Raw genomic sequence first — 27817 nt, forward strand, 5'->3', positions numbered from 1 at the left:
GTATACACATACTAATCTTCCTAACATGCACTGCTGTGCATGTGCACAAATGGAGCCTGACAGGTGGGCACTCATGGCATTTCAGTCAGGCACCATTCTCCCACCTGCTTTGTACGTGTGGCATGGAAGCAACTTCATTGTCAAACCTCAGTGGAATTCAATACACTGACCTTGTACGTATTGTTCTACTCAATGGTGTGTGGGTGTGTCATCCCATACTGGTGAATACCTGATCAAAGCACAATCAGTTTGTCAAGAATTCACCTTCCCATCATGTCCTGCCATTTTCTATGAGGTGTGTGTGTGTGCATGGGTGTGTGTGTTGGTGTTTACATTGTGTGCATGCGCATTAGTGCATGGATGAGCGTGTGTTGGGTGTGTCTGCATTAGTGTATCTGCAGATCTGCGCATGAGTGTGTCAGTGTGCATAGGTGCATATACACCTCTCGTGTGCGTGCCGCTACTTGTAAAGAATTGGCTCGACTTCCGGTGAGGATGCTCCTTCTGGGCCGAGCCGCTAGCCCCTCACCAGTCACCAGTTGGTTATTTTTTTACCCAAAGCCTGAACCATGCTTCTGGCCACAGAACCTGGCACATGAATTGTCCCATGTACATGTCCAGGTCGGGGGAACTCTCCCTCTCCAGACTGTTTCCTAGTCCTTCTTAACGGGAATGTCTTCATGCCCCATATTTTTTCTTTTGTTTATATATGGTGAAACCACCATGACCTCTGTAATTTTTGTTTATTTTGGGCCGCCTCATTCTCTCTTTTCAGGCCCACCCCCTTCTCTGCTACTTTTGCCCACCTTCTTAGCGTTGAACACAGATAACTTGACCAGTTATCATTTATATGGTTTTTTTTGTGCACATTTATCTCTGTATATGTGTTTTCTGGGGGTTCGCTTTCTCTGTGTGCATGGGCACCAGGGCATGCCATAAGCTGTTGTAGTGCCTGTCAGTTAATGCTTGGCTTTTTTCAATTCAATCCCCTCTGACTCTTCCAAGACATCTTGGTCTTATCCTCCATACTTACAATCCATCCTCCTCCATCAGTGTCCATGTCACAGAGCACAGTCAGTCCTTTACATCCATCAGGGTAGATTGTGTACCAACCACTCAGAATGGTCCCTTTCTCCATTAGCTCCTTGCAATTCTTTGCTCCTAGAAAGAGCAGACAAGAGATTTTGTGAAAAATAAACAAATACCATACAGTATTTAACATCACTGGATCATTAAAAAGGACTTCACAAACATGTGTGTAGGTTTAGTTGAAGACATCCTAATCATTAGTAATCTAGAAGAATTTAAATTCAACAAATTATGACCTCATGAGCTTGACCATTTCACAACTTTTCTGACACAGTCCAAATAGCTGGTGCCTTTTTGGATTATTTGTTTGCTTCTTGCCCAGATCAAGGAAATAGCACTTACAAACAACCCTCAAGTACCTGTTTCCCTATATGGCTTTTCTGCAACAGGTTCAAGCTGCCCTGAGACATCAGATCTTGATATCTGACTTATATCTGGGGTTGCTACTCACAAGGATTCTGGGGCAACTCAGAAGAAGGATGAGGGAAAGCAGCCAAAGAAAGATAACAAGGAGAATTCTAATACCCCCAATCCAAAAGAGGGCCCCAAACAGAATAAGGATAAGCCACAAGGGAAACCAAATCAGGCTAGTGCACCATCTGTGCACAAACCAGATGGAGGTCAGAACAAACCCCCATTCATCAAGACATTTGGGAAATGTTATGTTTGTGGGTCAACTGACCATGTGAGAGGGAATCCCAGATGTAAGGGTAAACCTTCAGGGGTCCACACAGTCTCCTTAGCCTTCTCCCCAGAGGAAGAAGTACCTATGGCAAGTGGAAACTTTCACCTACTGGCTGATGAGCGCCCATGAAAGTCTCATCTAGTGTTTCTTTAGTGTCCCTGGGCTTGTGGGAAGAACAGAATTTAGATGTCTATAATTCCATTCCAGATAATACTAAAGAGTATTACAAAGATAGTGTTCTTTTGAATGGACAGGAGACCCCTGCCATCAGAGACACTGGAGCCAGCATAAATGTGGTGGATGAATCATTTTTCAAGGTGGAGGATGTTGCTAAGGCACCAAAATGCCTCACCAAGTTAGCTGGAGGCCCTGTGCAAATGCCTACCTAGTTATCAGCTTGCATCCAGTTTAATGATATGACTGTCAATATACCTGTTAGTCTGCAGATTGAAGTGCCTTGGAGAGTTCTGTTGGGTAACAACCTGAAAACTCTTGGAGTTGTGTCAAGTACCCCGAAGCCTCCCAGTAAGAGGAGACAGGAGCTCACTAGGCCTTCAAGGTAGAGGACCTTAAGAGGCTCTCCAGAGGAATTGTTAGAGGAAACTATCACTCCCACTCCACAGGAGTTGCTCACTGCTATTTCTGGAAAGAAAGAGACAAAGGCGAAACCCAAGACCTCAAGGAAAAAGTCAGACAGCACCCATGTGCTACCAACAAGGACATCTCCAAGATTGTCCAAGATCACACCTGTGATCCCTCCACCTGCTGAGGCAGAGAGTGAGGTACAATGTTGTGTGGTTGAGCCAGTTTCTGAAGAGTCATATCTGGAAGAAGACACTGGGCCTCATTACGAGATTGGTGGTAGTCATGGCGCTATTTGCGCCATGACTGCCACCAATAACGTGTCCAGCACCGGTCTCGTTCAATGGGGACTTACCGGTGTAGTCCGACCTTTGCGGGACCGGTAAGTCCCCATTGAAAAAGCCATTCCCCATTCCCATTTGAGCCCCCAGAGGGCTCAATGGGAATGGGGAAGGCGCTAATAACGGTACCGCAAATTGCGGTACCGTTATTGCTCTGAATTCCCTTAAAGGGTCCCGTCCATAACGCCTGGTCAGACCAGGCGTTAAAGGAGGGACTCGCTAAGGGAGCTCGTAGTAGGGCGGTAAGGAATAGAGCCGGTCTCCTTACCGGTGCCTGGTATCCCTTACCGCCCCACTCGGAATGAGGCTCACTGTTTTGGTTGGAGATCTTGACCCTGTTGACCATCCTGAGCTACAGTCTTTACTGGCAGAAGGTGGACCCAACAGGGCAGACTTCAGCAGAGGACAAAGAGAGTGTCCTACTCTCAAAGGTCTTCGACAACAGGCTGCTAACCAACTTGATGGGCAAGAAGTTGGAAAGCACAGGTTAAGCTGGGAGGATGGCCTCTTCTACAGTGAACCAACAGAGTCTATCCCGGGCACTTCAAAAGAATTGTAGTGCCCCTTGCCAACAGACTCCAGTTCCTACAGTTGGCCCATGAGATACCTTTGGCTGGTCATTTAAGTTCCAAAAAGACCAAGGAAAGGCTCTCCTTATACTTCTACTGGCCTAAGATGGGTTCAGAAGTTGACAAATTCTGTAGGAGCTGTCACACTTGCCAAACCTCTGGCAAGAGTGGAGCCAAGAATATGGCACCCTTGGTGCCTCTCCCAGTGGTGGGAATTCCTTTTGAGAGGGTGGGCATCAACATTGTTGGTCCCCTTGACCCTCCCACATCTTGAGGGAACAGGTTTCTCCTGGTTGTAGCAGACCATGCTACAAGATACCCCGAAGCCATACCTATGAGAACTGTTATGGCTCAGGCTGTGGCTAAGGCTCAACTTGGTATTTTTACCAGAGTAGGGTTTCCTAAGGAAGTGATATCCGACAGGGGATCCAATGTTATGTCCCACTACATGCAAGCCATGTGGAAAAACTGTGCTGTCACTTACAAGTTCTCTACAGTCTACCATCCAAAGACAAATGGACTGGTAGAGAAGTTTCATAATACTATGAAGAGCATGATAGGTGCTTTAGAAGAACCCCTTAAAAGAAAGTGGTACCTTCTACTGCGGTGCCTTCTCTTTGCTCATAGAGAAGTCCCTCAGGAGGGAGATGGATACAGTCCCTTTGAACTTCTTTATGGCCATCCAGTCAGAGGTCCATTGACCCTGATTAAGGAGGGGTTGGAGAGTGCTCCTTCCCCAAAGCCAGTCAGAGTGACTGACTATGTGATAGGTCTCTGGAGGAGAATGTCACACATGATGGCAGAAGCTAGTGATAACTTAAAGCAGGTCAGGCTCCGGTCAAACATTGGCATGACCAGAAGCCCAGCATGGTTGAGTTTACTCAAGACCAGCTTGTATTAGTTATGGTGCAACAAGGCAGAGGGCCTTGCAGGACAAATGGATAGGAACCTTCAAGGTTGTGGGCAAACTTGGAGAGGTGAACTATTTGGTGGACTTAGGCAGACCTAAGGAGGCTCCCAGAGTCTTTCACACCAACCGTTTGAAGGCATATTTCTCGAGACCAGAAGTGGGAGCTTTGCTTCTAGCTTCAGCTCAAGAGGAGGAGGAGAGTGAACCGCTACCTAACCTCCACAGAGGCCAACCTTAGGATGAGAAAATAGAAGGACTCAATCTCTCTTCTCAACTGACTTCTGAACAACAGTAGGAGTGCAAAGTTCTGTTAAATCAGTTTGCCTCCCTGTCTTCACTATCACCCGGCTTGGGGCCAGCATGATATTCTCACTGGTGACTGTTTACCTGTGAAAAGCATAGGTTACAGAATGTCAGAACATGTGAGATCCCATATCAAAGGAGAGGTCAACAAGATGCTTGATCTCGGGGTTATAGAGCCATCTACAAGTCCATGGTCTAGTCCAGTTGTTCTAGTACCAAAGGCAGGATCCAAGGAGTTGAGATTATGTGTGGACTATAGAGCTCTAAATGCATTCACTAAGACTGATGCCTATCCTTTGCCAAGGACAAATGAACTGGTGGATAGACTTGGTTCAGCCAAGTACCTCAGTATATTTGATCTGACGGCAGGTTATTGGCAAATAGCCCTGACAGACCTTTCCAAGGAGAAAACTGCATTCTCAACCCCAGCAGGCATCTACCAGTTCAGGATTATGCCTTTTGGATTAAAGAATGCACCTGCTACATTCCAAAGGATGTTCAATCAAGTTCTGAATGGGATGGAGGACTTCTTCTGCATGGCATACTTGGATGACATCGCAGTGTTCAGCCCTACATGGAAAGAGAATATTGATAATTTAGGATATGTTTTGCAGGCTCTTGAGCAGGCCTATCTGACCATAAAGGCAAGCAAATGTCAAATTGGTCAGAACAAAGTGGTCTACCTTGGTCAAAAGGTAGGAGGAGGTGAAATAAGGCCATTGCCCAGCAGAGTACAAGCTGTGCAAAACTTGCCCACCCCTACTACTCAAACCGAAGTGGTTGCTTTCCTAGGTCTCACTGGGTACTACAGGAATTTCATAGAGAACTATGGGCCCATAGCTTCTCCCTTGAATGTGATCTCCTCTCCCAAATTCCCTCAAAAGGTTAGATGGAATGAGGAGTGCACTCAAGCCTTTGAAAACCTGAAGACAGCCCTTTGTCAAGCTCCAGTCCTAAGAGCTCCTGATTATCACCAACTCTTCATTGTGCAGACAGATGCCTCCAATACAGGTATAGGTGCAGTCCTTAGTCAACTGGATGAGAAAGGTAGTGAGCACCCCATTTGCTTCATCAGTAGGAAGCTGAAGGGACCAGAAACAAGGTGGGCGACCATAGAGTGTGAATGTTTTGCCATTGTGTGGTCTCTGAAGAAGTTTAGACCATACTTGTATGGATCTACTTTTGTGATCCAGACAGACCACCAACCCTTGAGATGGTTAATGCAAGTGAAAGGGGAAAAGCCAAAACGTCTGAGATGGTCAATCTGCCTGCAAAGTTTTGATTTCACCATTGAGCACAGAGCAGGGTGTCACCACCAAAATGCTGATGGTCTCTCTAGGATGTTTTTAACCAACTAGAGGTAGAGATTCATCCAAGCGTGGATTAAATCCTCCTGTCCCTTAGTCTGGAGGTGGGGTGGGCAGTGTTAGGGAGAATTCTCAAGAATGGCTAATTTCCCTTACCTACTGAGTCCCTCGGCAGCTTTGCTGGATTTCTAGGATTTTTTTTCCACCTGGTAAGAGTGTGAACCTTTTTTTCCCACTCTTACATGTGTTTTGCTGTGTGTGTTTAACATTTTCTTGTGTTCATAGACTGTGGAGCCTCACCTACTCCATAGGCATCATCTTTTTATTGTGTGTTACACAGCACCTCTCTGCAGTGACATAGGGTTGTCTTTTAGACTTCCCAACTCAGATTCTATTTTCTGGGACTGACTACTGTCTCCCAGAACATGTAAAGTTGCCATTAACTTTATTAGTCTTTTAAAAACCACAGACCCAGTACACCCTATCTTTCATAGAGTACTGGAAAGGGTTAACACTTATCCCGTTTTGTCTGTGTTTCTCTTGGAGCATTGTTTTGCTCCCTTTTCAACAAGACTTGTCTGGTGGCAGTGGTAACTACCCTATTTTTCCTACCGCGGTTATCTTAAATAAACTTGGTATTGTTTTAGGCTACCTTTGTAGCCTCGAACTTAAACCCGCTAGACCATATAGGTTTTTATACGGTTCCGGCTGGGTTTATTTGCCATTTCTTTTTGAAAAAGTCTTTCTCGTTTTTAACTCTGCGCACCAAACCAGGTTTGGTTCCCTTGTTCACTGTGTTCTCGTGGGCTTCTCCACAGAAGCCCTCCTTAGGTGCCTGAAAGTCTGGGTAGGCAGGATGTGAGGGAGGGGTTTTAGGACCCCTGCCATGGGTTCTCTTGGTAACCCAAGTCGCACTCCAGTTTGATTGGCTATGCGACTGTCCCGGCAGGACAGCCACCTCGCTGTGTGATTGACAGCCAGGCTGTGTGAATGGGGGAAAACTGCATAAAAAGCTGGACTCTGGGATTGGAAAGGCAGAGTCACCACTGGAACGAAAGAACCAACAAGGAGCTGACCAAAGAGGACCCCTACAACGACTGAACCGCCTGGTGAGGCCCTGCTGCAGGTCCAAATCTTCAAGATCCATCAGAGAAGATCTACCAACAATCTTCTTCCTCTGAGCTGGTGAGACCAACCGGTTCGCCCAAACTGCAAGCCAGGACTCCCTCCTCTGGTCGAATCTGCTGTACAGAGCTAGAGTGAACCGGATAGCCAGAAAGGTCAGACCCTGCTTAGGTTTCAAGGAGCGCACCTTTTATTTGTTGCTTTGCTCTGCTGCTGGTTTCTTCCCTGGGCAGTGCACGACCCTCCAGTCTTCCTACTTGTCAGTCCGACAGTCACTTCAGGAACCACGAGCAAGCAGGAACTGCCAGGAGCGTCCGCCTCAGCTACAGCTTCTTCTCCATTTAAAGGCACTGTGCAAATCCAGTAGTTCGTTTCGTCCGGCCGCGGTGAAGGTGTGTGAAACCTTTCGCCAATCTGACGGCTTGTCCTTCTCTACTCTTTAAACTAACTTTTCTGCCGACCAACTGCGTCTGGAACTCTTGGCAAAGACTTAACCAAGAACTACCCTGAACTGTGTGATCTTGAGCAAAAGACTTTTGTCCAATTGACTTTGGCCCTAAGCCTTTTTGATTTGATTCCATCACTGTAGTTCCTCTTTCTAGATTGCCCTGCTTACTTAACTGTTGGTGCTGCTCAATTGTTACCTGACTTTGTCTTTCCCTCCCTTTTTAAGTTACTAGAGTGCCATTTTTCTCATACTTCATTTTGATTTTAACTTGTCGAGAATCTATTGGGAGTGGTGTGGTGTATTAAGAGTGTGATTTTTCAACTGCTTTACTTTAGTGAGATGTTTTACAACTGATGTGTAAATAAATGTATATTCTTTTACTCAGAAACCTTGAGTCAGTGTTTTTTTAAATCATAGTAATTGCTGTTCTTTGTGTAACTATTGATACTACTCACTTGCTCTTGAGATAAGTCTGGCTGCTCAGCCATCGCTACCACTTTACTGTGTAGTACAGGCTTGTACCAACGGTGAATTTGTACTGTCACTTGTAGTCTTAATTGTGTGTGGTGTTCCCAAAGGGCAATGCATATAATTCTGCCTAACAACCAAGCTCAAGGGAAGGAGATTCCTTGCAGATTTTCTCTGTCGTCAGAGTTTCAGGCGATTCGGACTTCCAGCAGGGCTTCACCGGGATGTCCAGTAGTTGCAGCAGTCATCTTCCTTCAGCTCCTCGTTGGTTCTCTCGTTCCAGTGGCAACGCTGCCTTCTAAGTCCCAAGAGACCTGCTTTTACGCAGTTTTCCCCCATTCACACAGCCTGGCTGTCAATCACACAGCAGGGTGGCTGTCCTGGTAGGACAGCCACCTAGCCAATGGAACTAGAGGGTGACTTGGGTCTCCAAGGAGACCCTGTGCAGGGGGTCTCAAACCCCTCCCTCACATCCTCTCCACCCAGACACTCAGGCGCCTAAGGAGGGCTTCTGTGCAGAAGCCCGCCAAAGGTCGGCAAACAAAGGAAACCTGGTTTGGCGCGCAGAGTAAAACACGAGAAAGATCTTTACAAAAAGAAATGGCGAATAAACCCGACCGGAACCCAATAAAATTAAATGTGGTCCAGTGGGTTAGAGTTTGAGGCTACCACCATAGCCTCTAACAGTATCGAGGCTATTTTCATAGCTCACGATAGAATAAAAAATGGTAGATACCACTGCCACCAGCCAAATCCTAAAGAAAGGGGAACAAAATAATGTTCCATGAGAAACAGACAAAAAGGATAACTATTAACCCTTCCAGTACTCTATGTGAAGATAGGTTGCACTGGGTCTGTAAGTTTAAAAAGACTAGTAAAATCAATAGCAACTTTACATGTTCTGGGAGACAGTAGTGAGTCTCAGAAAATTGAGTTTAATAGTGGGAAGTCTAAAAAGACAACCCTGTGTCACTGCACTAAAGGTGCTGTGTGACACAAAGTAAAACGATGATGTCTATGGAGTAGGTGAGACTCCATAGTCCATGAGCACAAAATGTACAACACACAGAAAAACACATGTAAGAGTGGGAGAAAAGGCTCATGCTCTTACCAGGTAAACAAATAAATCCTAGAAATCCAGCAAAGCTGCTGAGGGACTCAACAGGTAAGGGAAATTAGCCATTCTGGAGAATTCTCTCTAACAATTGACATGGGGTTTCAGAGCACTCCTGCTCAGACCCTCAAGTGGTCTTGTGGGAAAGTGTCTCACCTCTCAACCTAGGGACCAAATCCCAGCTCCGACACAGAATACACTGCAGCATTCGAAAATAAATGTAAAGTACATAGGGGAGTGCAAATGGATTTCCCAGGACTGGGAAGTTGAGCTGCCTGGAGAGATTTTTTGCAGGATCCCAGATCAAAAAAGATCCACCCCAATTACAGCACTGCAGGTAGCTTTATATCGCTTATACCATTGTCCAGTTTATTTTTGCTATGACACATAGAGCTCACCCACCAGCCATTCTCATGTGCTACAGCTCAGGCACTTAACTGACGCATTCAAAACATTCACATACCAAGCAATCATCAACATTCCTATGAGCTGTCACTCATAGTCATGTACCAGCATTCTATTAGCATTCACAGATGGCCGGCAGGGCAAGACAGCATTGAATCAGTCACAACACACAGCCATACTTTCTTGTGCTATATACTACTAGCCTAAACTCAACTTATTTCTCAGGTTTAACAAGGAAATTCCTTTGTCTTCTGCCTATGTGCATGTAGAAATATCATGTTTATTTATTTATTTATTGTTCACTTGTTAGGCGCTTATACAGGAACCAAATACTGTTTTCAAAGCGCCCACAGGGCAACAGGGAGGGGACAGGGTATGATAGACAATGTAATTACAACAAGGATAAATAATTAAATACAACAAAATAAGAAGAGACAATGGGGAGGGGAGACAAACCTACTATGCCTTGAGAGTGTTCAGAACATGCAAGTGCAGAGGGGAGAGGAGTATGGGATAGGTGCAGTGATGTTCATGAAGAGCAGCAGGAGAAGTGCTATAAAGAAAGGTAAGTGCAACCTCCAGTGGTGTAGGGTGAGCCGAGGCAAGTGCAGAGGATAGACAGCAGCTGGGATGATAAGATGTGGGAGGTCAGGGCCCGGAGGATGCATAAGGGCCCTGCACACCAGTCAAGCTACTGTGCGATTACTAGGGGATGGAAGGAAGAGGTAAAGAGGAAGGTGTTGAGGATTTTCCAGAAATTATTTAGGTGCTGCTCAAGACGAAGAGAGAGGGGGAGTCTATTCCAAAGAAGGGAACCCACTGAGGAAAACGATCAACCACCAGCCCTCAGTTTAGCAAACCGCTTTACACGCAAGGAGTTGGTGCCAGAGGAAGGTAGGTGCCTAGAGGGGGAGTATTTGGTCAGAGAGAGTTGCAGATAGAGTGGTAACTGGCCCCAGAAAGCCTTGTGGGTGATGTAGTGGGATATGAACACTGACGTAACAGGGGCCCTGTAGCCCCTGCAGCCCCTGCAATGAGGGGGGCCCCACGACCACATGGCCTGGGAGGGGGCCCCATATGGAATTTTAAAAAAAAGTTTTCAATTTTTTTTAAATGTTTCTTTTTGAATTCACTGTGGGTTTATAAAGGAATTATTTCTGTAACAGAAATAATGTCTTTATGAAGGCAGAGTGAATACAAAAAGAAACTTTCTTTTTGAAGTCTGGGGGCTGCCCCCAACCCGTGACATGAAGACCCTAGGCTGGAAGCCTGCATGTGATGGGGTCGGGAAAGCCCTAGGACTTCAAAAATAAATAGTTTATTGTTTACGTCACTCTGCCTTCATAAAGAAATTATTTCCGTTATGGTTCAGTCCTTAACAGAAATAATTTCTTTATGAAGTCAGAGTGACTTCAAAAAGAAACCATTTATTTTTGAAGTTTTATGGCTCCCCTCAACCCCATGACGTGTGCGTGTGTGAGTTTATGGTGAAAAAGTGTACACAAATGTATGGGTGGCTGGGTATGCGTGTGTGCGTGTACGGTGAAAGGATGAACACTTAAATGTAAGGGTGGCTGCCTGGGTGTGCCTGTATGGTGAAAGGGAGCACACTTAAATGTATAGGTGACTGTCTGTGTGAGTGTATGATGAAAGGGTGCACACTTAAATGTATAGGTGGCTGCCTGTGTGAGTGTATGGTGAAAGGGTGCACACAAATGTATGGGTGCCTGGGTGTGTGCGTGTGCACGGTGAAAGGATGAACACTTAAATGTAAGGGTGGCTGCCTGGGTGTGCCTGTATGGTGAAAGGGTGCACACTTAAATGTATAGGTGACTGTCTGTGTGAGTGTATGATGAAAGGGTGCACACTTAAATGTATAGGTGGCTGCCTGTGTGAGTGTATGGTGAAAGGGTGCACACAAATGTATGGGTGCTTGGGTGTGTGTGGACGTATGGTGAAAGGTTGCACACTTAAATGTACGGGTGGCTGCCTGGGTGTGCCTGTATGGTGAAAGGGTGCACACTTGAATGTATGGATGGCTTGGTGTGCATGTGTATATATGGTGAATGGGTTGTGTGCTTGTGTTCAGTTACGCAACAAAACCTACAGGACACCCTCTCCATAAGAATGTGTAATCAACAATGGGACAATAACGCCGATCTCCTCACTGCCAAACTAGCCCTTTCACCTAATTGCACCATAAACTTCTTTATCACCTACAGACTACCAAAAGCAACTCCTCCAAAACATAGGCAACAACCTCAAAAGCACCACCAAAAGCATCCTACTAGGGGACATTAATCTTGGCTTAGCTGACCCAAAGGACAAAGCAGCCGCAAATTTAGCCAAAGAATTATCTAACATGGGATTCGAACACAAAGTTACTGCACCCACTCACAGCAAAGGCAGATCCATTGACTGGCTAGCTGATCACAACTGCTCATCGACAATTACCTCCATCTCAGCCCTTCCATGGACGGACCATCACCTCATCCAATTTACCATTCCTACCACGCCTTCTCATAAAACCTTAACCCATGCCCCACCCGCTAAAGTAAGAAGCTCCAAAAAACTCACTGCTGCCAACCTCGCCCCTCTCCTTGATACCTCACAACTCAAGCACCCATTCCCCACTGACCCTACATCTCTAGCCAACATCTATTCCAGCACACTCACTCAAGCCATCGATCTCATTGCCCCGCTAGAAGAAAAAAAAGGGAAAAAATCTATGCACTGCAACTCTTGGTTCACTGAAGAACTATCCGTCCTACGCACCAAGAAACGCAAAGCCCTAACCAGGTGGCAAGCAGCGCCTAATCAATCCTCGCTTAAAGACTTTAAAGAGATCTCTCTGACCTACAAAAAAGCCATATTCCTTGCTAAATCCGAATCCTACAACCAGAGAATCACTAATGCCAGCTCCAAATCTAGAGAAATTTTCTCCATATTCAAAGAACTCACCACACCAGCCTCTAGCCCAGACAAAATCATCAAGGATGAAGCATGGTGTACAGGCATCCAGGCTGCTCTCCTCAACAAAGTTAAATCACTCCAAGACAAAATAGCCTCCCAACGCAAAGCTCTCAACACCCCCACCTGCCCGCCCATACTTCACACCAACAACTCCCCATCACAAACACCCCTTTTTGCCTTCAGAGAAGTCTCGGAGACGGAAGTCAATGACCTCCTTAAAAAAATCAAACCCTCCACTTGCAAAGGGGATATCTGCCCACCCTCCGTAATCAAAGAGAGCGCAGAATACCTCACCCCCATCATCACGGCTTTTATCAATGCCTCCTTCACATCTGGAAGTGTACCACAATGCCTAAAAGAAGCCTGGGTCCGCCCGCTCCTAAAAAAACCCTCCCTTGATCCTTCCTCCCCTAACAACTACCGCCCCATCACCACCGTCCCCTTTCTCCTTAAAATCTTGGACAAAGCTGCTCACAATCAAATCCAACACTACCTGGAAACAAACACCATCCTAGGCAAAAGACAGTCAGGTTTCCGCAAAGGCCATGGGACTGAAACTGCTCTTCTAGATTTAAAAAATCAGATTACTAAAATAATGGACACAGGCAAACCTGCCCTCCTCCTCCTCCTCGACCTTTCTGCAGCATTCGATTTGGTCGACCACAGCATTCTCACAACGCACCTCTCCAATGCTGCACACTTCTCTCACAAGGCTACCACATGGATCACATCCTTCCTTGAAGGCAGGGCCATGAAAGTGTACTCTGACCAGGATAGCGCCCCCCCCCACCACTATCAATTGTGGAGTCCCACAAGGGTCCTGCACCGCACCGACCCTCTACAACCTATTCACCAAACCCCTCTTTGACCTACTGGACTCCCTCAACATAGCGTACACCAACTACGCTGATGACACGCAGGTCCTCCTCCCCCTCTCTGGAGACTACGACCTTGACTCAGAAGCCCTCCTCAAAATCTACTCAACTATCCAAACATGGATGGCTATCAATGGCCTCTGCCTAAACGGAGACAAAACCGAAATCATCATCCTAGCCCCTAACGAAACTCTAACCAAACTCAGCCCCAATTACTCGCACTTGATCATCGACAATATTAGCATACCTGTCTCCTCTGCCGTCAAGACCCTAGGAGTCTACATTGACGCGACACTCTCAATGACAAGACAAACCAGCGCCATTGCCTCAGCTTCTGCTCTGACTACCAAACTCATCTACGCCATAAAACCCTACCTCACCACGCCCAACTGCCTCTCCATAGCCAGAGCTACTATAGGAGCCAGACTGGACTACTGTAACGCCCTCCTGGCAGGCACCTCATCAAAAAACCTAAACAAGCTCCAAACAGTGCAAAACAATGCCCTCCGTGCTGCACTACACATGCCCAAAACTGACCATATCTCACAGGCCAGAAGACGCGTCCATTGGCTCCCAGTCAAGGAAAGGATCAACTTTAAAATCCTCACCCTCACACACAAATGCATTAACCACACAGCACCCCCCTACCTATCTGAGACTATAACCAAGAACTCCTCCATCCGCCTCAGAAGAAGTCACCACGCCAACCAACTCCAAGTACCCACTGTAAAAAGAGCCAAAGCCGGCGGCATTGGCTTCCCTCACATAGCACCTAAGCTATGGAATGCCCTCCCCAACGCGCTTAGAGCAGAACCATCTCTGTATCTCTTTCGCAAATCCCTCAAAACCACGCTATTCAACTAACTCCACCTTCCCCTCACCCACCTCAGCTCGCACACATCTGATACTAAAAGTGTTCGATACGAAATGCTTCCTGTAATGAAAATTGCTTTGTAACCATCTTCCTTCCATTGTAACCAGACTATGTATGTATTCATGTAACAGCGCCACGATGCCCCCGGGCTGATGTGCACCTTAAATAAATCTGAATAAATAAAATAAATAAAAAAAAAATACATTTCAATGGAGCTAACGCTTCAAATGTTGGGAGTGGCGCTAACTTCACGTGTGGTGGGGAGGAGAAAACCTATTTGTGTGGGGGCATCTAACTTCTTTATGCATTTTAATGAGACTATTCTAGTGCAGATTCAATGTTACAGGCAGTTAGCTCTCTCCTTTAAGTCTGAAAGCACCCACTTATGGACTGCTGTGAGAATGACTGGTCTCCTGTTTCCTCTCTACCCTTCCAATCACTCCCCTGGCATGCAAGTACTAAACCCACATCACAATTTCAATTACCTAAAAAATTTGGCATTTGAATGCAGATACTAACAGCGAAATGCTGTACATTAGTAATTGCTGGGCCGGGCCCTTGTTAACAGCGAAACCCTGGTGCCGTTTAAAATCTGTGTCCTTTTCTGTCCGGCAACTGCTCTGTAGGTCAGCCAGGTCAAGTCAACATAGCCCACAATTGCAGGGGCGAAGTGCTGAAGACCAGTCAGCTCAATGGTTTTGCACCACTACTTCTGTTAAAGCCTTGATTACTTATTAGTAATCTTCATTACTCCTAGCCCTATTCTGCCTCATCCCAGTACTTGTGTATGAGGCAGTACGCGTGTATGAGGTACTATGCCCTATGCACTATGCCTCATACACAAGTACTGGGTCGAGGCAGTGGTACATGATGGCAATACCTGACTTAGCTACCTGTAATCTTCATTACTCCTAGTCTGACTCTTCCTCATCCCAGTACTTACCTATGAGGCAAGTACCCTCATAGGTAAGCACTGGGACAAGGAAGAGGGATGTGGAGGTAATTCTGGGCCAATGAGCTGATTTTGGAGGATGGGGTAGAGGATGGGAGGGAGGGGGGTGGTATTGTGCAACAAATCATAATGGTCTTCCATGTCCATGCTACGCAGGCAAGATATGTGGTAAGAGTGGCTACAGAGGCATTTTGGTGCAGCCAGTCTAGTCATTCCTCAGTTTTTTAACTGGGAATTTCTGGTAAAGCAGTCCTGCTAAGTGTAATTACCTGCCTACACAGGCATTTGGGTTTCTTACTGTGGCACTGTATATTTTTCTGGACATCTGTGATAAAATTATATGATTTTATAAGTCATATATAACGCCCCTGTACACAAGTGTTTTTACGGAAGGAAAACAGGGAGGACAAGACAAATGATCTTACTAAGCCTTGTGTCATTCAGATTGTGCAAGTGCGAGAACGAGAAGTGTAAGGGGAAAGGGAGGGTGGAAGTGCAAGGGAGAGGGGAGGGGAAAACAGGGCAGCAATGTTCTGAGTAAGTGCAGCCAGGGCAGCGCGGCTCTGGGTAGTGCAAGGAGAACAAGGGAGTGTAGGGTTACAGTTACAGCCCCTAAATGCCTGGTAGGCCCGGAGGCAGTGCAAGGGTGAATGATGAAGAAAGAGCCTGGACTCAGTGAGACTGAGGGTAGCCAAGCAACGAGTTGGTACAGAAGACAGGTAGGTCAGCAGGGGAGGGAGAGAGAGAAAGCAGAGGAGAAGAGGAACATTTTGAGCTGCTTCCGGAACTTGAGGTGGACCGGCTCAAGTTTGGGAGGGCAGGGGGGCCATTCCAGAGGGAGGCACCTGCAGAGGAGAGAGATCTTAAGGCTCGAGAAGGAAGGTATTTTGGAAGAGAGCGTTGGATGTAGTGTGGATCCCAGCCCCAGAAACCTTGTGCAAAATGCAAAGGGTCTTGAACTTGATCATTGCAGCCAGTGGAGAGATTTCATGGCTGGAGAGAAACGGTCCCTGGGCTTGAGGCCAAGGATAAGTCTTGCAGTCCTGTTCTGGATTAGTTGCAGAAGCCGGAGAGTAGAGGAATGCAGATTGAGAAAGTGGCTGTTGCAGTAGTCCAGCCTAGAGAGAACCACGGCTCTGGAGACAGTGAGCTTCTGGGGGACAGTGAGAAAGGGAAGAGTCCCTTTGAGGAGGTGCAGCTGGTAGTGGGACTTCTTGGCGACATCCGAGATGTGAGTAGAGAAAGAGAGAGTGGAGTTGAAGATGGCACCAGGAATGAGCGAGAGAGGAGAGTCGGCTGAGGGGAGCCTGAAGGAAAGCTGAGTGTCATCCACATAACACTGAAAGTTAGAGGAGACGGTAGAGATCAGGTGGGCCAAATGGGCCAAATAGAGGTTGCAAAACCAGGTGAGAGGAGAGAGCCCTGTGGAAAGCTACAGTTAGAGAGAGGTGGCAGAGTGAAAGGGACCAAGTTGGACCTGGGAGGGGCGGTCCAAGCGGAAGGAGGTCAGCCACTCCAGGGCCTGATCCAGGTTCTCATGGAGTCAAGTTCATGTGCACTGTTGGTGACTTGCATGTATTGGATTGGCGTTACCCTACAAAACAATAGCAAACACTGTGGCTTTTTAGCCAGTTTTCTCAGAAAGTGTACAGTATATTGCATTAAAACCCATATTTATATCTTTCTCCTTGTGCAGTGTGTGGCATACTCCTTCAGCAGAAGGTTTGTGCGTATTGCGCAAGCGTGGTAATCTAGGCCGGCCTAGTGTGTGGCGCGACCCGTAATTTGTTGCTGAGTTGGGGGGGGCTCAGCTTGGCTCGCAGGGGGGGGCCCTAGATCTTGTGTTACACCACTGGATATGAATTTAATCCATGCTGCGATCGGGAGCCAGTGAAGACTGTGTAGGGCAGGAGAGATGCAGTCCCTGGGCTTGAGGCCAAGGATAAGTCTCGCTGCCCTATTCTGGATTAGCTGGAGGGTTCGCAGAGTGGACTAAGGTAGATTAAGAAGGAGGCTATTGCAATAGTCAAGCTTACAGAGAACCAGAGCCCGGGTAACATTGAGTCTCTTGGGGAAGGTGAGGAAAGGTAGAATTCATTTCAGAAGGAAAAGCTGAAAGTGGGACTCCTTGGCAATGTGCTGAGGGTGACGGAGGAAGGAGAGAGAGGAGTCGAAGATGACTCAGATGTTTCTGACTTCTGAAGAGGGAGCAGGGGGAGAGCCCATGGAAGAAGGCCAGAGTGAAGGGAAGACATAGGGTGCCCGGGTCCCAATAGGGATGATCTCTGTTTTGCTGGCATTGAGGCAAAGATCATTAGAAGTACACCAGGCCTGGATGGCTGAGAGGCTGTCAGGGATGATGGAGGGTGCAAGGGCGTCTTTGGGATGTTTGAAGAAGAGTTGTGTGTCATCAGCATAGCACTGGAAGTTGGGGGAGAAGGAGGAAATGAGGCGTGCCAGCAGAGTAAGGTTGATGTTAAAGAACCAAGGTGAAAGAATGGAGCCCTGGGGGACACCACAGGTGGAGGAGGAAGTAGGGGAGAAAAAGGTGCCCAGTATGACATTGGAAGAGCAGTGAGTTAGGAAGGAGGTAAGGCAGTCCAGTGCCCACTCCGAGATACCAAGGGTTTCATGGAGCCTTTTTATGAGGATGGAGTGGTTCTCTGTGTCAAATGCAGAAGAGAGATCAAGGAGGATGAGGACAGCAGGGGAATTGGAATCAAGGGATGCAGTTTCCGTGCTTCTGGATGCTCAGAATCCAGACTGATGGTCGTGGAGACTGCCAACCAGTTCAGTGTGTCAGTTAAGTTGGGGGAGGGCCAACTTCTCAAGAAGTTTCCCCAGGAAAGGCGTGATGAAGATGGGGGGATAGTTGGCTGGGCAGGAAGGGTCTGCAGAAGTTTTTTTAAGGAGGGGGCGCACAAGGGAGTGATTGAGTGAGGATGGAAAAGAACAAGTATCAAAGGAGTGGTTTCAAAAATCTGCGAGCGCAGGGGCAAGAGAGCAAGTGTTGTCCTTGATGGTTCTGGATAAGCCAGGGGCAACCTGCTTGGAAGAGACCTTCATGGAGGTGACAACTCTATGAAGTACTATAGGAAAGTGCATTAAGATCAGGATACTCATCAATCAAACTCTAACATAATGAAATAATGTGTCCAGGCCTCCCGCTGATTTTAGTGTATGGCAAACTAATCTCATCATCTGTGTTGGGGTCTCTATTGTGATGTACATTGAGAGTAACTACGACCTCAAACATGCATTCTCTGCAGTAGCTACTTTCCTTACATCTTTCCCAAATCCTGGCCTAAGGACACTTTGTTCCCTTACTGTAATACTTCTCTTCAACTGCACATACTGTCTTTCGGCTAGATTGTTAATAATTTTCTGATGTTTATGGCTGGAAACCAAAGGTAAGCTATTCCTATTTTTTTCTATATGGCCATAATAAATATGCCATTTAACCATATATACTTCTTATATCAAAGATGGGCTAGTGATGTTCCCATATAAAGAATCAATTGGATTCTGTCAGATATAATTTATAATGCATCCATAAAATATAGCTCATCTTGTTTACCACATTATAGTCCAAAAACATTATCAATATTGTCATGCAACACTACAATATGCTCCTTACATTTGAATCTTGTGAAATATCCTCAGATTTAAAAATATCTGTAAGTAGATAAGCATTCAATGGGGCAACAATACATTCACTCTTGTGCCCATATCTGTGAATAGTTCTTGTCCTTGAACCTAAAATAGTTGTCGAAGGTGACCATCTACAATAGTGTAGTCAGAAATGCAGCCACTTTATCACAATTTTTCAACACCTTGCTTTCAGTAATATCTGAACACTGATAATTATGTTATTGTCCTCCAATCAAGTTAAGAAATGTGTAGTATCCTGCAAGGCCGACTGTAGAAAGTGGCTTAAATATATTGCTGAAGTTTGAGACACAGAGTTGATCCTCGCTACTCATGCTCTTATTGATTAATAGTGCAAGCATGGTACATTGCATCTGTAGAATCTCGGATACAAATTCGGCAGCATAAAATATGCTTACACAGTGGTTGCTCAACATGGATCATATGACACCCACACTAAATTACAAGCCTTGATTAAGTCCTGTTGTCAAAGGGCGCCGTTAGTCAGAATCAAATGCAGTACCCTTTGGGAACACCACACACAATTAAGACTATAAGTGACAGTACAAATTCACCTTTTGTACAAACCTGTACTAGACAGTAAAGTGGTAGTGATGGCTGAGCAGCCAGACTTATCTCAAGAGTAAAGTGAGCAGTATCAGAAGTTACACAAAGGACAGCAATTTACTATGGTTCAAGCAAACACTGACTCAAGGTTTCTGAGTAAAAGAATATACATTTTTTTACACATCATTTGTAAAACAATTCACTAAAGTAAAGTAGCAGAAAATCAAACTCTTAATACACTACACCACACCGAATAGATTCTGTACAAGTTAAGCTCAAAATGAAATGAAGTTTGAGCAAAATGGCACTCCAGCAATTTAAAAGGGAGGGAAAGACGAGGCTATTCACAATTAAGCAGCACCAACAAGCAAATAAGCAGGGCAATCTATAAAAGGCTACTACGGTGAGGAAAGTAAATCAAGAGGCCTGAGCCAAAGTCAATGGACCAGAGTCTTTGCAGAGGATCACACAGTTCAAAGTAGTTTGCGGTTAAGTCTTTGCCAAGAGTTCGAATCGAAGTTGGTCGGAAGAAAAGTTACTTTAAAGAACAGAGAAGGACAAGCCCTCGGATTGGTGAAAGATTTCCAACACCTTCACTGCAGTCGGACGGAACGAACAACCGGGTTAGCACAGTACCTTTAGAGCAGAAGAATGCTGTAGCTGAGGCAGACATTCCTGGCAGGTTTTGCAGGCTCACGGTTCCTGAAGCGACTGTCGGACTGATAAGAAGGAGGAAGACTGGAGGGTCCTGCACTGCCCAGGGAAGAAACCAGCAGCGGAGCAAAGCGACAAATAAAAGGTGCGCTCCTTAAAACCCAAGCAGGGTCCCATCCTCCTGGCTATCCGGTTCACTGTAGCTGTGCACAGCAAATTCGACCAGAGGAGGGAGGCCTGGCTTGCAGTTTGGCAAACTGGTTGGTCCCACCAGCTCAAGGGGAGATCTTCCCTGTCATCGAAGTTTGGAGATTCGGACCCGCAGCACAGGACTTCACAGCACTTCACCGGGAGGTTCAGTCGTGGTAGAGGTCCTCTTCTGGCAGCTTCTCTTCGGTTCTCTCAATCCAGTGGCGACTCTGCCTTCCTAGTCCCAGAGACCTGCTTTTTATGCAGTTTTCCCCTATTCACACAGCTTGGCTGTAAATCACACAGCAAGGTGGCTGTCCTGGTGGGGCAGTCACCACAGCCAATCATACAGAGTGCGACATGGGTCTCCAAGGAGACCATGTGCAGGGAGTCTCAAACCCCTCCCTCACATCCTGTCCCACTCAGACATTCAGGGGCCTAAGGAGGGCTTCTGTGCAGAAGCACGCCAAAGGACGGTGAACAAAGGAACCAAACCTGATTTGGCGCGCAGAGTAAAACACGAGGCATGAAAATTCAATGCTGGTTCAACTGCTGCAGCATTTGTATGGTAGAGAGAAAGGGAGGTCGTGTGAACGCAAGTTGTGTTCCACCCCTCCTCTTCACCAAGCAAATGATTAAATATGAGCAATAAGATGAATGAATGGCATAAAAGTCTTAAGCATCGCTTTTATGTCATTCATTTATGTTACATGCTCGTAGGACATGAGCCCCCTTATGTTTAATACAAGTACTATCAGTCAAATAAACTGAATCTGTAATTTCAACCACATGCTTCCTTTGTTCATTTGCTGTAAGCAACAAAATAACCCATTGTACTGGTGTCATTTTCTACCCTGTATGATCAAATCCCAGGGTAATCGCTGAATACCTTTCACCCTCTGGGAAAGGTTGCTGCATTTGGAACCACCTGACATTCAGTCAATGCACTTTAGCCTCCTCCTCAGGCATTTCTCTACGTCACACCCTTCTATATGCGGCTGCACCTCAAATGTGATGCAGTACCTCGGCATACGATGGCTGTAGTTGGGCATATGAAAACCCACAGGTGATATTGATTGAAAACAGACTTATTGGGATGGTCAATGGCTGTCATTACTATTAATTAAAGAACAGATATATTCAAGATTATAAAAAAGCTCTCCTGTTTCAGAAATATTCCTCTGTCAGACTAATCTCTTAACCAACCCAATCACATACATCTGAGATACCTATTCTGAAATATATTCTGTTTAAGTTTCTTATGTTATGTTGGGAATCAATGTTCTGTGTTTTGTTAATGAAATATCTTTCTTTCACCGGCATCTCTGTATTTGCCATTCAGTAGATTGACATATTTAGGTGTGATTCGGTGTTGTTATCTTGTTGTATGTACCTTATAGGAACTTGGCAGAAAAAAGTGGGTGCTTGTGGACATGCTTTCCAGGGTGGTCCATTTGAAACTCCAAGCTAGCTCTTTTTCGAATGACCGTCATTTCAAAATAGCAATTTCTTGCGAGAGGAATCTTGTTTTGAGTAGTCCGAATAGGTCGTAAGAGAAAGCCATTTTCATGTGTTCACCTACATTATCTTGTAAACCTAATTCACCTACTTAGCCCTCAAATTGTCATACAAGATATAATATGCCTTTAAATTGCACTTACTGGGTGATCGGGTATGGATAATTGAATGCCATTTAGGCGCTTGTTAGCTAGTTAAGGTTAGATTGTAACCTTTCAGATTATTTAATAATTATGAACCAACATTGTAATCATTTCGGAATTAAATATCCAGGCAAAATGAAAAATAAATCATGAGATTATGAACCCACTTTTTGAGTGTGGGTTCTAGACTAAAAGGGAATTCGGTGCCTCCCATAAATATCATCTATGGGCAATTGGCAGAGAGCAACTACAAAGACACCTCCTAGAAAGCAGGTGTTCTATGTTTCCTCAACACATGCTTTTCAGTACATGAAATATTAAAGCATTTGGGTTCCAATAAAGTGAAAGGTTCGCCAACCCACCATTTATTCCGGTGACATTTGGTTTTCCAAACAAAATATTTATTTTCTCAAATCAAGAACTGTCACTTCCCAATTCCAGAAATGACCAGCTCTGTTACTTTTCTTAGTCTGTCCCATGAAGCTGCCAAAATGGTGGACGTTCGACCCTACAAGACTACTTTACACCACACAACATCACAATTGGTTGAGCGTGCATTTCAGATCCAAAAATCGGTCCGATATAGGAAATCAAAATAGAGATATGAAGAGTACTGTACAAGGTGGCAACTCTTGTGATAACACGTTTACTGCAGGCAATCACTTAGTGGAGAAAGTAGTGTAAAGCAAATGGTTGTGGCCTTATTAGCCTGAGGTGCCACCCTAATTGGGGGTTGTCTGTATTTTAAACAATTCATGGGTTTATCCATTGTTCACATTATTCATGGACTATTATGGTTGGTTCAATTTGCAAAAGATAACTGGTCCTCATAAATGAAGATAGGCTCAGACCATGTTGCAAAATATAATCAAATTCAAGTTTCAAGAGTGTGTTTGATGCCATGGTGGAACTGTGGGAGACACCTGACAAATGCAAGGGGTGTTGCAGCAGGTCACTTCTGTAAGTGGCAAGCATGTGGAAATCCTGTCTGCAAATGTTTCCTGCTATATAAAAAATGTGTTCCTAAGGCATTTTCTAAGGGCTGGGAGAATGGGTATGACTCACTGAGATGGCCAAGTGAGGCAGGAGTAAGAACTGAAATCCCGTAAAGTGGTATATCGCAAGAAAAAGAAAGCTGTTTCTGTCCTCCAACAATTCTCTAAATTTTCTAGCCCTCAAGTTGAGGAGCAATGTGTCCTCAGGGGGAATCATTTCTGTCTTCTGAAGGGACCTGGTTGAAGAATTTATGTTGCTCTAGCAGTAGTAATATTTTGAAGCCCCTTTGCTGGAAATTAGATCAGATTTGCTACATTGAAGGCTTACATGGTGCCCCTCTGCACCTTGGTCAAACATCTAATATTGCCTCCAATATATGGATTTCGACACGGAAATCAAGGAAAATCCATCTTGAGAACTATACGTAATGCTCACACAGCACTGTTTAGTTAAGATTATGCGTATGGCCCCATCATCCTCCTGGAGAGAAGGCCTGCCTTAATAACATGTTTGCTCTTGGTATTTTGCAAGACTAATTGAATGTGCTAGAGGTCTACCCGCAGCGATTTCTAGAACATGGTCTGAAAGCTGTTAATGAAGGAATTGTATTTGCACTGGCAGCGGCTCTGTGGCTGGAGCAAATGGAACCCAGAGGCTTTGAAGGACCCATCGATGGGCAACCGGCAGCAGCCACCACCACTGCCCCTCCTTATAACTGTCAGAAACCTAAAGCAACAAGGTTCCAATCATGTGATGATCATTGGTTATTCCTACAGTTCCAGATCCCAACAGAGACAAGTAAGATCTAAAACAGCATTGAATAATTTAAATGCATTCACCAAGGGGGATTGAGAAACATCTTGATTCTCTTTCAGAGGGAGAACTATCAAGGAATAGCAATTCCTAGTAGAATGCAGACTCTGGGTATATTCAGAGATCAAAATTACTGAAGAATCAAGGTAAACGATGAGACACTAAAACACCGAAAGCACAGAAACAAGGTTAGAAAATAAATAAATCCTGGAATAGTTCCTCAAAATCCTTCTATGAGAGAAATAATGTTGAACACAAAGAAAAAAACATGTGGCTTTAGATAGATAAGAAGCTATCTTACCACTTCTGCATCGACCAGGTTAGTCAATAAATGTTCAGTAATTCTTACACTTATCCAATTTCAATTCTCTGAAATGTGATCAAGGCATCATTACATAGTTTACATTCTCATTCTTCTGTGTGTTATCAGGAGAAACATTGTCATTTACTAACAATTTGACACTTTGATAGATTGGGAAAGTCCATAAGTAGTTTCCCACCTGGATCCAGATGGGGTTTCTAAGGTAGATCTGGCCATGTGTGTTGCCGGGGAAGACATTTTCACTTATGATCCATTTAGGATAGTTGGCTATATTAAGTATCAAGTAATTCATATTTTCAAAAAGACAATTCCAGTAAAGTTCATCATGATCAAAGGAAACTAGAAAATACAGTGAGCGTGATTAACTTTAGGGTGTCTTTGGCTCTACACATGAAGAACTTTGCAAATCTGTAAAGAAATCATTTAAATTCCAGTAAAATGTATGGCTTTTGGGTATGAGCAAGTCTTTTATTCAGGGTATTTGATTTAACAATTCCAATCGGTCAGTGCTTTGAGATATTGAAATTGTGTTTAACTCAGCGATAGTAACTATCTTTATTTCCATGAGAGGTCTAAACAGCGGTCTATGCATTGCTGGTCAGTCTACTTTCCCTTAGGAATAAGATTTAATTCAACATTTGTAAGCTATCCTTCGTAAATCTCAAATTGTGATCTGCGGCATAGAGATGAAAAACCCAATAGGCATGTTCATCTATCCACACCTGCTAACCTCAGAACCCATCACCTGGGATAGGTCTCCCGGCTCTATAAATGGGTACTGAAAAGTTGACAGCTTTACAAAATATTGCATTTGCACAAACTATTTAAAACTACAATGTAAAAGGAACTAAAAACATGTAACTATGAATGCTGCAACTTTTCTGCTTGTTCGCACAAATGTTTTAATGGGTGCTGTAACATCCACCAAAACAATCAATCGTGTGAGTCCAGTCTGTCCCCAATTTTACTCGTGGAGAGAAGTGTGAGCAGGTGAGAGAGCTGAACTGCCTTTGGAATACTTTGGAATACGGTTTCTTTAAACAAGGACTTCCCTTTATAAACTAAGCACAGGTGCGTAGCGCCACATGTGAGTCCGGGCAGGAGTCCAGTCTGTCCCCAGGCCTACTCGTGGAGAGATGTGTGAGCAGAGGAGCGAGCTGAACTACCTTCGGAATACTTTGGAATACTGTTTCTTTACACAAGGACTTCCCTTTATAAACTAAGCACAGGCTAGTAGCGCCGCTTGTGAGTCCGGGCAGGAGTCCAGTCTGTCCCCAGTTCTACTCGTGGAGAGACATGTGAGCAGAGGAGCAAGCTGAACTGCCTTCGGAATACTTTGGAATACTGTTTCTTTAAACAAGGACTTACCTTTATAAACTAAGCGCAGGCGCGTAGGGCCATCTGTGAGTCCAGGCTGGAATCCAGTCTGTCCCCAGTCTTGCCCTGGGACTGCACAGGATGCCTAGGACTCCACAAAGCTGAGAGCGCACGGCGCACATGCGTCCGAGTACAAGAGCAAACCCCTGTGTAGAAGGAGTTGGAGAGGCTAACAACACAGAGGCGAGTAAGCGGAGCCCAATCAGTGGGCTGAAAACAACAAGCCAAGTAAGTGTGGGTTTGACTGTCCATACGGGGGAAATGCGTGTGAGTGTAAATATGTCAGAAAGTAATTGCTGTCAACCCACAAACACTCACATACAACACTTGAACAATGCGATTCAAAACAACTATATACTTGTGCGGACCGGCGACCAGACCGGCAGTGCAGACATTACGGATGAAGAGTTATTGGAATTGGAGGTTCTTGCTGATCAGCCCGCAACTGCTCAAACAAGCGAGCATCAAGACAAACCGCGGTCATGGTCAGTAGACCGTGTTGGCGTGTCAAGCCACGGACGTGCACTGTCCTCGGGCGCTGAGCAGAGTTTGTGCTCATGCGGTCCCGCGGAAAGCGGGGGAGTGTCACAATTAAACAACAACAATAAAACGAATACGGGAAGAGAGGAAAAGGGTACGAGAACTTAAATGTGTCAGATAGTATACAAAGCAATGAAAAGCTTACAACAATGGCAATAGCATCAGCGCCGTCAGACGTGGAACGGAAGAGCACATGTTTAAAACCAAATGTACCAATTTTAACAACTACTCCAAAGTACGTACTGGAAACATCTTTAGAAGGAGGACAGAAACGAGTGCTCAGAGTCAAGCAAAACAGAGATGAGCCAATAAGCAATAATAGCACAAACAACGAGCCACAAACGAATGGACCAAACAAGCAATCAGTAGAGCAAATTGAAGAAACATCAGACGACTCAAAAGTCGATCAAGAAGAGGACGATGAAGTCTTCAATGAGAACTACGGATCAACAAAAGCAATCCTCAACGGACACCCAAGAACACTCGTACTCAGCGGAAAACAAAGACCCATTCCAAATATGGACAAAATACACATGTCAACACCAATAAAGAGAAACAACAAAACCGCAAAAGAACTAATAATAATGAAAACTTGCTGGACGATGAAATAAGAGTAATAGAGAGAAAATCAAGCTTCATTGAGAAAATGAAACTAGGAGAACGATGGCCCACAAACAGACCCACTAAAGAAAGGTTATCAAAATACACTAATGGATTTATAGGAATTGAGAAGAATATACAACTTGATCTAACAAAAGACAAACTCAAACGAATGGAGGAAGGAATGCAAACGGCAATGACTCACAACAACACAAAAATACAAACAACATCCTTGGTGACGACTCGAACAAGTAAGGCACTAAAAAGAGCCGATCAACAGGAGACAGGACCAATTTGTGACAGAGGGATATTCACCATAGACCGGGACCCCTACACAGCCCAGGAACCCTCGAATGAAATACCAACATCCATAGATGCAACTAGAACACAGATACTTAAGTCACAACTATCAACGGCAGCTGGGATTCAGATCCACAATAATTTGATGGCAGCAATGTCCATCTCATTAGCTCCATACACAAAGCTACACGAAACAATAAACAACAATGTGAGGGACAATACAAACATCTCATTAAATATCCAAAACAAAACTGCGGAATTGGTTTCCTTCACAACAAAAATCGCTGCAAGAATGAACCAAGAAGCAGCGGCCGTATGGCAAAGTAGACTATAGGACATGGCCACTAACGACCAAGGAGAAAAAAAAGAAAATAATGGCTGACATGGTGGATACAATAAAATGGATGAAAAAAACACTAGAACGGAAAGACAGAGAAGTGAGATCCGACCAAAGAACAGAAATAACAAATCAGTATATCCAAGCAAGACAAGAAACCAGACCAAACACAACACAAAGTGTCTCACATATCGAAACGCTGAGAAATGATGGTAACCAAGCAATTTTGCAGCGAAAACAAAATGAGAAGATTCACATCCAAAAAAATACTTTTTTTTTTTTTTATTTTTTTTTATTTTTGATTTAGCTGATATCAATCAACTTTTCAAAAAAAGAAAACACAGAAGTTCATGATGGTGATAAGACATTGAAAATTAAAATGATACATTAAAATTTGTAATGAACTTTGTCAGCATAACATGACATGAGGCAACATTAGGGTAATAACAAAACAGAATGATAAAAGACGCAAAAGCCTCAGACTGGTGAACATACTATTTCAGATGGTAGCATTTTTTCCAGATATTGTACTACAGCTTTTATGACGGCAAATCTGGGACTATTTATTAGAATACTCCAGATTTCCATTTCATTTTTTTCTGTGTACAAATTTAGTAGATTTGAAAAAAAGATATGTCTAGCATCTTTCAAGTTAGGACATGTTACTACTACATGCTGCAAAGTTTCTCTGCTCATAAAATTTTCACAATAACGACATTTATATGTTTTACAAAAAGGATTTTTTCGCCTATATAGTTGGTCTCTAGAGGGCCATAGGTTTAATCTTATGCGT

General features: G+C 44.7%; 1 protein-coding gene across 1 annotated transcript in view; it reads right to left on the minus strand.

Annotated features, from left to right (window-relative positions):
• Positions 1 to 27817, minus strand: part of LOC138471868 (ficolin-1-like) — a 507702-nt gene that overhangs the window by 255761 nt on the left and 224124 nt on the right. Inside the window, exon 7 of the mRNA XM_069609727.1 lies at positions 1034 to 1161. Within this exon, the coding sequence (XP_069465828.1) occupies positions 1034 to 1161 (128 nt within the window). The remainder of the gene's footprint in view (positions 1 to 1033; positions 1162 to 27817) is intronic.

Source organism: Ambystoma mexicanum, chromosome 8 (assembly GCF_040938575.1).
Source record: "Ambystoma mexicanum isolate Mex_15411 chromosome 8, UKY_AmexF1_1, whole genome shotgun sequence".
Taxonomy (NCBI): domain Eukaryota; kingdom Metazoa; phylum Chordata; class Amphibia; order Caudata; family Ambystomatidae; genus Ambystoma; species Ambystoma mexicanum.